Raw genomic sequence first — 11,809 nt, forward strand, 5'->3', positions numbered from 1 at the left:
TATATACATGTTAATACAGTACACAGCACATGTTAATATATATATATATATATATATAAAGAGAGAGAGAGAGAGAGAGAGAGAGAGAGAGAGAGAGAGAGAGAGAGAGAGTATTGTATAACATCGTTGACATGTTTGTTCAGTTAAGATGTGATCTTCAACGTCTTTTTCATCCAAATGATTTGAGTTCAGATCCACGTGAGAAAAAAAAGCGTGTGTGTTTGTCGTCAGCGCGTCGACACAAGCAGAGCATTCTCTATTATCTAACAACCTGTTATGTAAGAGCAGAGGAGAACTGCAGAGAAGAGGAGGAAGAGGAGGAGGAAGAGGAGGAGGAGGAGTCTATATTTGGGTTGGACTGATATCAGAGGTGATACAGTCCATTCATTCATACGCTGACATGGAAATGATGCTAAACATCAATTACCTCAGAACAGGTTGATTTAAATCTTGTTTTAGATGCTAGAAAACTATTTATTTATGAATAAATTACACAGTTTATGACACAGCACAAGATGAAAGTGTTTAATCAAATAACATGCTGATTAACTTCTGCAATTCATGGGGCTGAGCAGCATTTCAGCATTTTTGAAAGGAAATATTTTGCATTTTTGACAAGGTTCCTTCAGCATTTTCTTATTAATTTAACAATTTTTTGTAAATGCATATAGTTAATTGTAATGTTGCGATCAGAGTAATAAATTATAGCAGAGTTTATTCCTCCCGCAAAACTCACTCATCTATATCCACCAGTATCTGTCTGATATTGGCCGTGTCAGTGGAAGCCGGCTGTATGACGCTGCTGTGACACAGTGTGTGTGTGTGTGTATGTGTGTGTGTGTGTCACAGTTTACCTCTCCCTCCTTCCAGATCCGTCTCTCCACCTTCCTCTCCTCTCTGCAGCATCCCTCCTCCAGCTCAGCCAATCCCCCGTCGGGGAGTGTGGATGGTGTGATCACGTGACCGGCAGCCACCAATGGCTGCGCACCAGGCACCGGCAAAAAGAGGGGCGGTGTCCCTCCTCCTCCTCCTCCTCCACCTCCTCCTCTTTCTCCTCCTCCTCTTCTCCGTGAATCAGACGGCGGGTCTGGAGGAGAGTCGATGGATGCGAAGGATCCGTCTAACGAGCCGTAGACGCGCTTCTTCTTCTTCCCCTCTCCAGAGATCAGAGGCTGCCGCTCCGTCTCTAGCGTGCTTCGCCCTCTCTCTCTCTCCCTCCCACTCCTGGTGGAGGAACAGCGTGGGGGGATGAATGGGGAGGCGATGGAGGGGAACCCGGCGCAGGAGCAGCAGCAGCAGCAGCATGCCGGCAACGGCACCCACCTCCTCCCCCCTCCCACCATCACGCCGGCCATCCCCCCGTACGTGAAGCTGGGTCTGACCATCGCCTACACCATCTTCTACTCGCTGCTCTTCGCCTTCGTCTACGCCCAGCTCTGGCTGGTGCTGCGGTACCGGCACAAGCGCTTCAGCTACCAGACGGCCTTCCTGTTCCTGTGTCTGCTGTGGGCCGCCCTGCGCGCCCTCCTCTTCTCCTTCTACTTCAGGGACTGCGTGACCGCCAACGCGCTCGGGCCGTTCGCCTTCTGGCTGCTCTACTGCTTCCCCGTCTGCCTGCAGTTCTTCACGCTCAGCCTCATGAACCTCTACTGTGCACAGGTGAGAGGGAGGGAGGCAGGGGGAGGGGGGGAAGGCGGGGTTTACTTGCTGCCGGTACCAGCGCCGGCAGGGATGGAAGCACAAAGTTGATCATTTTATTCAAAAAGGACAATCCTTCAACGTCTCTCCTCGCTGCAGGGATGTAGAGGTGCACCTGCAGGGGTGGGGGTGGGGTGTGCCAGTGCAGCGTGACATCACGGCTGGGTGGGGTTACAGGTGCAACAGGCCACACCCACACCTCTGACCACACCCACCAGTGAGCAAGCAGACGAACGACCCTTTGACCCCCTCCGTTCGCTCCTCGAGTCAATCGAGGATCGGCGAAAGGCTCCTTTTTTTTACGTGACCGGGCGTTATCGATCCGCTCGACGACGGATGCGTTCCTCGCCCGCGTACGTCCTCCATTTATATAAATTATCTCATGGAGGCTTGAAGGTGCAGGCAGCGAGTATCGAGGGAATTAATTAAGTAAAGAGAAAGAATTAACATGGGCCTATGGTAAGGTTTTTCCACACGTTGTCACGTATGAAAAGACCCAAAATGAACACCGTATGTTAAGTACTTTGACTACTTTACTGTACTTTATCCTCGTCCAAAACTTAAAGTATCCAAAGATGCCAAATCCATCAGGCTGACACTTGAAATGTCTCAAGAATGACGCATAATACCGGCACCAGCCGAGGCTCCAAACCTTTGATTTGAGCTTTTTTCGACAGCTGCTTCTACACCAATCAGTCAGAGTTTGGTAGGTGGGATTCAGAATGGAGGCAGCTCAGCGGCGACACAGAAACAGAAAAGACAAGAAAAACTAACAAAAAATGTGACGAGATGAATGCAGTCGTGAAGGGTTTTAACGTAGAAGAGATTTTCGCTTGAACGTTACTGTTTCTGGAGACGGGTCTGGGAGATATAACAGAAGTTTTCATGGAGTTTGTGAAACAGGAAATGAACACATATACAGTGAGAACTTCTTCCTGCTTCACAAACGTCTGTGTTTGGGTCTCCGCCGGCAGTCTCCGCTGGCGGTCTCCACTGGCGGTCTCGCTGCGAGAAGCTGGTTTCCAGTTGACCGACACATGAAATTAATGCATTTCTGAGCGTGCAGATGCTCGCGATTGACTCGAGGGTTCGTTGGTGATGGACTTTGAGCCACGTGAAGATTGTCTGGACAAACTGACTTGCCTTCAGCGATTACCTTCATTTAGCACGATTTTGCACGATCTTCCCGCTCTTTTCCCCGCGCATACACACATCCGGAGACGCACGTGGAGGCCCGTGTTCGGCTCAAGGTCACTTCCACTCGTGGACGAGAGGAGCTGCGAGCAGCCGCCTCCCCTTCCTCATCCTTTCATCCGCAGCAGCTGGCGGATTCAGAAATAGACCCGAAAAACGAAGACATGAATGGAAACGAGCCTCTTTCGCGGCGGCTTAACAAGCCTCCGTCCTGAGAGCGGAGATGACGCAGGTTCTTCTTCTTCCAACCGAACACGACGGTGTCTCGTTTCCTTAACGAGGGCGACGCCGTTCAGAGAGGAACAATCGATGGAACGAGCTGCAGACTGTTGTCTCTGAGGAAGTACTCAGATCTTATCAGAATTACTAATAAACCACTAAAGGTACTTAAGTAAAAGTTCAGTCAGGAAAATGGACTTAGAGTATTAAAATGTCCCCTGTAACTGTTATACTACATAACATAATATATAATATATTGTTATTACTCATACATTAATGTAAAAGCAGGATTTCGCTGAACTGTTAACTCATGATTATTTATATTATTGATGAATCTGCTGGTTTGGTTTCTAAAAATCGTGAAAATAGTGAGAAATGCTGTTCAGTGACAGTCCAAACCTCAGCATTATTACTAATACATTAGCATTATTAGCAGTATACAAAAAGGGGAAAGCGGCAAATTTTTACACATAAAGCTGGAACCAAGAAAATAATTTGTTTACTTTTGACATGAAAAATGACTTTGAATGAATTTTATTAGCAGAAATATAACATAATATTCAGAACAATGTCTATATTAGTGTTTAATCTCCTGAGACTAACACCCGTTGCGTTAGCATAGATTTAGCTCTTCATAGCTACATAAGGAGCGAGGTCTCTTCACAGGTCCGCCATGTTTCTACACTGTAAAAGAAAATCCTAATTTTATGGAAAATTATTTTAAAAAATTCAAATATAAACAAAATTACAGACATTATCTGTACATTAACAACCCAACTGTTAATTTAAGTATCATGCTAATAATAACAAATTATTTATAGAGAAATTACTATTACTATTTTTAGTGCTTTCTAAAATTACATATAAATTCACGTAAGTCCTTTATTGAAGGTGTTTGATCATAATAATACAGGGAAAAATCTGTAAAATAACTACAAAACCTTTAATGAACATTTGCGTTAAGTTGTGGTTTTCGTCCTTTATTTGAACTTAGATCTTTTACCTTAATTTAAATTTTTTTGGGCGTTTTACAGCGTACGGTGGCCCAGAACGGACAAACCAGACTCCGGCTCCCACAAAAGGCGACCATTGTTCTCTGATACGTTTGGAAAGGAGGGGGTCGGATATGTTGAGGTTAATTTGTGGGACTATCCTGTGAACATCCTGCTGGTTGATAAAAATAATCTACATTAATTGAGACCATAATTGTCTTAATTCAGTCAACGTTTTCGACCGGATTACATCCCATTAAGTCGTAAAAAAAAACATGTCCATTTGGGAGTTGTTTCCGTCTGTAAGCCGACTTAACATTTAACTACTTCTACTTTTCACGGACGTGGCGTGGTAGCCATCTTGGAAGGGTGTGTCCTCACCGTTAGTCCCACCCGATTGTCCCTCAAACTTAAAGTGCCATCACCGAACGAACCATGAAGGGTGAAAAGTGTCTAATCATTCTTTTATTTGCCTCCCCCACCTACAGGTTTACTTCAAGGCCAAGTCCAAGTACGCACCTGCACTGCTCAAGTACAGGTAACCATCTTCAACCCACTCTATAACCCACAGAGCACGCTTTAGCTCCGCCTCCATCTTTAAAACCCAGCCCCCCCCCCTCCTCCTCCTCCACCCCACCAGGCTTCCTCTGTACCTGGTCTTCTTGGGCGTCAGTCTCCTCTTCCTGGTGGTGAACCTGGTCTGCGCCCTGCTGGTCAAAATGACCGCCGCCGACGTGAAGACCATCGTCCTGGTGAGGGTCACCATCAACGACAGCCTGTTCGTCCTCTGCGCCGTCTCGCTGTCCGTCTGCCTCTACAAGGTCGCCAAGATGTCGCTGGCCAACATCTACCTGGAGTCGAAGGTAAAGGTCCACTGACGTGAGCTTTCAACCTCATCTCATGGTCTTTATCGACGCCATTGACACAGGGATCCATTTGAGAGCATCCTTGATATCCTTTATCACATCACACAGCCTAAAAATAAAGAATGTAATTATACCTGTGTGTGTGTGTGTGCAGGGGACGTCGGTGTGTCAGGTGACTCTGATTGGCGTCATGGTGGTGCTGCTGTACGCATCGCGGGCCTGTTACAACCTGGTGGTGCTCGCCCTCACCAACATCGAGACCATCAACTCCTTCGACTACGACTGGTACAACGTCTCGGACCAGGTGAGGGCGTTAAAACGAGCTTGTTTGCCGACCGACCTTTGAGTAGCAGTTCAGATCCTTTACTGCAAGAGGCTTTTTAAAGAGTTTATTCATCCGAAGAAGTGGGAGGAGCTTATGAACACGTAGAGGAAACACTTCATCCTTCAAGTTTATCACAAATGTAGGGGAATAAAAAGTACAATATCCACCTCTAAGATGTAGGAATGTATAGGTATTAGTAGAATAAAAGTATCAAAAAGCTTGACTAGTCGAATGAAGTACAAATACCTCAAATTCCCACTCCTGTACTTGACACCATGTCCCTTCGGTGTGTCTCCAGGCGGACCTGCGGTCGTCGCTGGGAGACGCTGGTTACATCGTGTTCGGGGTGATTCTGTTCGTCTGGGAGCTGCTGCCCACCTCGCTGGTCGTCTTCTTCTTCAGGGTCCGCCGGCCGCCTCAGGAAAGGGTCAGTCCTACCGGCGGGGTCAGGTGACCTCCGACCTGTACGACCTCTGCAACGCTTGCACCGCTGGTCGTTGTTTACTTAAGTCGTAGCTAACTCTTGGGAGGAAGAATGTTCCTGCAAATATTGGATATGGATTTTGTTAGTGCTTATCATCAAGTCAACGTTTGAATTAGATTTTCATAGTTTTACAATAGAGAACTGCAAGGACATTATGTTGTCGGCTAATCCCAAACGCTGGCGTCACAAAGAGCCTCGGTTAGCCGCTTGCTAGCAACAAATTGTCACAAAAAGACAGTTGGATTTTTATTGCAGAAAATATGTTCTGTTGCAAATAAAATGTTTGTGATACTTGGACATTTTCTTCAGCAAATGAACACCACTTTGATTTCTGAAGCGCGAGAGCAATCTGTCGAAAGTAAGAAGCTAACGTTAGCTCGTCAACGAGCAACGTCACTGCTGCGGTAAGCGCCAGTCCACGCTACGTTACATAGCTTCGGTTAGCCGCTTGTTAGCAACATGTGACGTTAAAGATTCAAAACTCATCGACACATTTCATAAAATATCCTCCACTTGTGTTAACAACAGAGCTCATTTCAGCAACTAAAACACGTTTATTAACCCGTCGACTTTGAGACGAGGGAACAGGAAGTGCAAAAAAATGTGATTGTGAACTAATTTTTTAGGACTCATTCCTGCAGAATACGTATAGTGATGAACACATTCACCGTCTTTTCCAATAAAATGACCTTCTGGTTACTTCATTGATCACATTTTCCTCAGTGAATTTGCTCGTATTGTCCTTGTGCACAACGAGTTATCTGACATCGGGTCACTCACGTCTATTAGATCTTTTTTCCGTCCTCTATGTGCGTGTGTGTGTGTGTGTGTGTGTGTGTGTGTGTGTGTGTGTGTGTGTTCACCACGAGGCTTTGTCTCCACAGAGCACTGCTGGGATACCGAACCACGTCCTCTCCTCCAGAGGGTATTTCTTTGACAACCCTCGTCGCTACGACAGTGACGACGACCTTGCGTGGAGCATTCCTCCCCAGAATGCATCAGCGAGGTACGAACACCATCACTGACGTCACTGTGAGCCTTTTGCATTTGGTATTTCTGAAGAAACGTAGATAAAACGTCTATAATCATTATTTTAATTGTATTTACATTCACTATTAACTAACAATCATGTTTGTGGTATTTGTCTTTTATTTTGTAAAATACATTTGGGTTTGTGTAATTAATTCCACGTGTATGACTTTTAAATATAATCTCTCACAAACTGGAAGTAATTTCATAGTTTCTTAAAATATAAGAAAACCACCAGTGGGAGAAGATGTATAAAAGTAGTAATATCACAGTGTATAAATACTGTGTTCTTATAAATTACAAGGTATTATTATTTTTTATTTGAAATACTCAAGCAAAGTACAAGTAATTCAATATTGTATATGAACTTACTTTCAAACAATATATAATAGAACATATATATATAATATATATATATATATATATATATATATATATACTGTATATATATGCATATATATATAAATATATATACACTGTATACATGTGTGTGTGTATATATATATATATATATATATATATATATATATATATATATATACACACACACACACATACATATACAGTATATGTATAATTATCTATATATTATAGGTTGGTGTCAGGCAACACACATTCAAATAACATTAATAATAACGATTATAATAATGATAATAATAATGATGACAGTAATAATAATAATGATAACGATTACAATGATAATAATGATAATAATAATAATGCCTTCATAAACCCGCTCACTGGCCGTCTGTCGTCTCTCTGCAGTCTGTCCTCTGACTGCTACGACTGGAGCAGCCGCCACAGCAGCTTCACGGTGCACACCAACAGCGACGAGCAGCGCCTCACCGCCGCCGCCGCCGCCGGGGAGCTCCACCCTTACCCATAACCCCCCTCTTCCACTGTACAGCGTCACCTCCACCCTTACCCACAACCCCCCTCTTCACTGTACAGCGTCACTCTGCACTTTGACACCGATCAGTTATTGTGTTTCTTCTCCTCGCTGGTGTAGAAGTTTGTAGAGACTTTATTTTTTTTAAGGAGGGAAAAAGCAGAATGTTCAGCGGGGTTAAACTTGCGCTATCAGCAGGTCAGAGGATTGAATGAATGAAAACTTTGACCCGCCGGTGTCTAAGGGTCTTCAGTCTTTAGGTTTATCCTCTGGGGAACATGAATACGCACAATTTTGAGCCAACACATCAGATAGCCGTATCTTTAATTGGATGAATGAAAACTTTGACCTGCTGATGTCGAAGGATCATCAAAGTATTTAGGTTTATCCTCAAGACTTCTGCGACATCAGCAGCTTAGAGGATCATCAAAGTCTTTATTTATCCTGATGGGACCATGAATGCACACTATTTTGAGCAAACACATCAGATATACGTAGGAATCTTTAATTGGATGAATGAAAACTTGACCGCTGGTGTCGAAGGGTCTTCAGTCTATATATTTATCCTCTGGGGAACATGAATATACACCATTGTGAGCCAACACATCAGATAGACATATCTTTAATTGGATGAATGAAAACTTTGACCTGCTGGTGTCGAAAGATTACAGTCTTTAGGTTCATCCTCTGGGGAACATGAATGTACACCATTTTGAGCCGATACTTCAAATAGACGGAGGAATCTTTAATTGGATGAATGATACTTTTGACCTGCTGGTGTTAAAAGATCATCAAAGTCTTTAGGTTCATCCTCTGAAGAACATGAATACACACCATTTTGTCTCGATACTTCTGCACCATCAGCAGCTCATATGGTATACGTCCAATGACTCATGGGATGTTCGATCACATGATCCAGACTCGTTTGACTTTGTGCAGGAGCTCGACTTCAGAGGAAACCCAGGTTTCATAGACGTAGACGATGTTGTGATGAATGTTTCTAGAGAATGTTTCTGGACTATTTGGGGAGTTTTTCAAGGAGGATTACAGGGAGACGAATAAATCCGCTACGATTCTTAATTTCTTGAACAAACTCCAGATGTTAACGTGATTGTTAGGCGTCACAGTTATTTGAGGCATTTTATAAAAGAAGAAATCAGAGATTATGTGACTTTAGTTTTTAAAGAAGTGAACTCTTGTTGTTTCGAATCCTATCAAACGAGGAGGCGGAGAGACGAACGTTACATTCCCTGAATTATCCTTAAAAAACTCCTCGAGTCCATTTTTTAGGTTCTTAACTGTAAAGTAAAAGTAAATGCATCGTAACACACACACACAGACACACACAGTGTGTGTTCATTCAACATAATCATGTAAATATCAATAGCCAGAGACAGCCGAACACCTCCGTGTTGTTTTGATGTTTACCTCAAAAGATCCGCGTTTTCGCAACTTAGTTAAAAAAAAAGGTGGTTTTCATTTGACTTTTTTTATTATTAAATAAATATAAAACATTTGTTAACTGTGAAATTGTTTCAGTTTTGACACATTTCAGCTTTCAACAAGTTGTGATGTTTCCACATAAACATCTTTTTAAAAACTAGTAATGAAACGTTTCAAAACTGTCATTTAAATCTGAAGTTGATTTTTATTGATTTGTTGCGTTAATCTTCTGATTATTTTCACATTTCTGTCACGATATTCAGAAGAAGAAGAAGTCTATATTTGTAACAGACGCAGGTTTTGTAAGTTATTTGTACAGTCTCACCGAGTGTGTTGTTGTTGAGCTTTTTCCGTGTTTGTGGTTTGTGCGTTTGTGACGTGACGACACGGGGAAAGAAAACCTAATTAAAATTGTTATTACAACAAACGTGCGTCAATTTCATTATTAAAGTTCTCCATGTTTTCTAGCTAACGGACTAGTGGACGAGTTGGGACGAACATTTCTGGAATTGGTCCATTGATGACGTTTCTAACCACGAAAAGCTCTGATTGGTTTATTTAAAAAAGGGTCTGACATCATGGAGAGTGTCGCTGGAGGACAAGTCTCTTCTCAAACATATTTACAATATTGTTACCGGCACCAGAACTATGGGAAATCTGGACCAGCAGCAACGGTTACACAGGCTAGGTAGCACTGTGGCTAGGCTAGGTAGCACTGTGTAACCGGTAATTGTAACTGTAACGTTAAACGAACAGAGAGAGGACCAACTTATTCATACTGCTCAGGCTCAGAGCTGGATTTATTCTGCACTCAATGAAAGATCAAAACCTTTACATTTAATACACAAACACATTCTGGCTAACACTCATTTAAAACACATTTTCCTCTTACAAACTGTTGTGTAACACTGGAGGTCACGGACGGAGCTAATGTTAGCTAGGTAGCGTTAGGACGTTTATCCAAACCGTTAGCTACAAACTGAAGCAGAACACCTTTTACACACATCTCCAAATCATATTAAAACATTATAGAACATTTACTCCTTGGATAGTAACCCAAACTAAAGACATAAAACCGAGTTTTGCCATACCTGTAAACGAACAGAGTACCAATTTATTCATACTGCTCAGGCTCAGAGCTGAATTTATTCTGCGCTGCGCATGAGCTGCGCTTGTCGTTACGTCCTCCCTCACAGATCCACAGCAGCACCACAGCGCCATCTACTGACGCGATACATGTATTGAATTATAAATTAAGAACGCGACAATGGTTTAATTATTTACAAGAAATTGGGGAGGGGGGTATTTGTTTTAATATAACTAACCTGTAGTATTTCCAACCTACTACAATATCATGGCAGAACATCTAGATGAGGGTCTTTGAATTTGATGGAGAATACAGATATACAGTCATATTACGCAACTGGACTTGAGAGAGAATAAACAATCAAGTAAAAGTCAACGAAAAGTTGTTTTTTTCCTTCTTGAAAGTCTTTTTCAAAATGTTTTCCGACAACAATCTGAAGCCGTCAGTCAAAAAAGAAAAGCACTTTCAGAGGAGTTATTGACATATTGACTCAAAACTGGACAAATAAGAAAATATTCCTCATAAAACATTTGCGAAAATGATTTGAAAAACCTTTTCCTGCATCGTTTGTATTTGTGTTTACTAGCATGCGGTCGTCCTCTTCATCCTCTTCATCACTGCCTTTGTGCACGCTCCCAACGTGCACGCCGTCGGTGCAAGCCGCGTCACGGAGCCTCGCACGAGAATAAACGAGGAAAATTATGTTGGATTATGTTGGATTGCGAGTATTTATGACGAAATAAACAAATAAATAAAACTCCAAACAGAGTTCAGTGAAGTCAAGAAATATTTATTCTCCTTGTCAAATAAATATACTCAACACGTACACACATCAACATGGTGCAACCAACTATTACTAATATATATATATATATATATATATATATATATATATATATATATATATATATATATATATATTCATAGAGATCTGAAAGCAAAAAAAAAAAAGAAAAACTTTAACCTGTTTTGCTTCTTACAAACTTTACGGATGAAAACAAAAAGTGGAATTTAAACATAAAGAGCGTGAAGATCGGAAGCAGGTTGGACTTTTCTTCTTTTTTTTCTTCTCGTTTTCCCCCCAAAAAATTGCGACTCCATTTTAAGGCCGAGGACATGCACACGTCTCTCTCTCTCTCTCTCTCTCTCTCTCTCTCTCTCTCTCTCTCTCTCTCTCTCTCTCTCTCTCTCTCTCTCTCTCTCTCTCTCTCTCTCTCTCTCTCTCTCTCTCTCTCTCTCTCTCTCTCTCTCTCTCTCTCTCTCTCTCTCTCTCTCTCTCTCTCTCTCTCTCTCTCTCTCTCTCTCTCTCTCTCTCTCTCTCTCTCTCTCTCTCTCTCTCTCACATTCAAAGAAAAAGAAAATAGACTCAATTTACTAATCATAACTTAGAGAAGCAAACAAAATAAAAGTTATTTACATTTGAATAAGCAACTGAATCCCTATGAGATGTAATTATAATAACTACATTTATTTTGCATTTACTCGACTGTGACAAAAGAAAAGAGGTCCATGATGTATGGGATAAGGCTCAGAATGATGGAATTTAAATATTACTCTTTATATATATATTTCTTCTATTTCAA

At 42.1% G+C, this 11,809-nt stretch overlaps 1 protein-coding gene and 1 long non-coding RNA gene across 3 annotated transcripts; one reads left to right on the top strand and one right to left on the bottom strand.

Annotated features, from left to right (window-relative positions):
• Window positions 1-1,078: 1,078 nt before the first annotated feature.
• Window positions 1,079-9,519, top strand: gpr137bb (G protein-coupled receptor 137Bb). The gene is made up of 7 exons (XM_068588705.1): window positions 1,079-1,659; window positions 4,592-4,641; window positions 4,744-4,966; window positions 5,124-5,273; window positions 5,593-5,721; window positions 6,663-6,784; window positions 7,573-9,519. The coding sequence occupies exons 1-7, from the start codon at window positions 1,249-1,251 to the stop codon at window positions 7,691-7,693; spliced, it is 1,206 nt and encodes a 401-aa protein (XP_068444806.1). The 5' UTR covers window positions 1,079-1,248; the 3' UTR covers window positions 7,694-9,519.
• LOC137792915 (uncharacterized) lies at window positions 3,590-6,743 on the bottom strand. Of its 2 annotated transcripts, XR_011078170.1 has the most exons (5): window positions 6,642-6,743; window positions 5,541-5,835; window positions 5,104-5,345; window positions 4,757-4,954; window positions 3,590-3,795 (listed from the first exon to the last, which is right to left on the bottom strand). It is a non-coding gene; the product is annotated as an uncharacterized lncRNA (long non-coding RNA). The 2 variants fall into 2 exon arrangements; XR_011078171.1 differs by lacking the exon at window positions 5,104-5,345.
• Window positions 9,520-11,809: the final 2,290 nt, after the last annotated feature.

Source organism: Clinocottus analis, unplaced genomic scaffold (assembly GCF_023055335.1).
Source record: "Clinocottus analis isolate CAN_PGR_092001 unplaced genomic scaffold, fCliAna1.0.p SCAF_22, whole genome shotgun sequence".
Taxonomy (NCBI): domain Eukaryota; kingdom Metazoa; phylum Chordata; class Actinopteri; order Perciformes; family Cottidae; genus Clinocottus; species Clinocottus analis.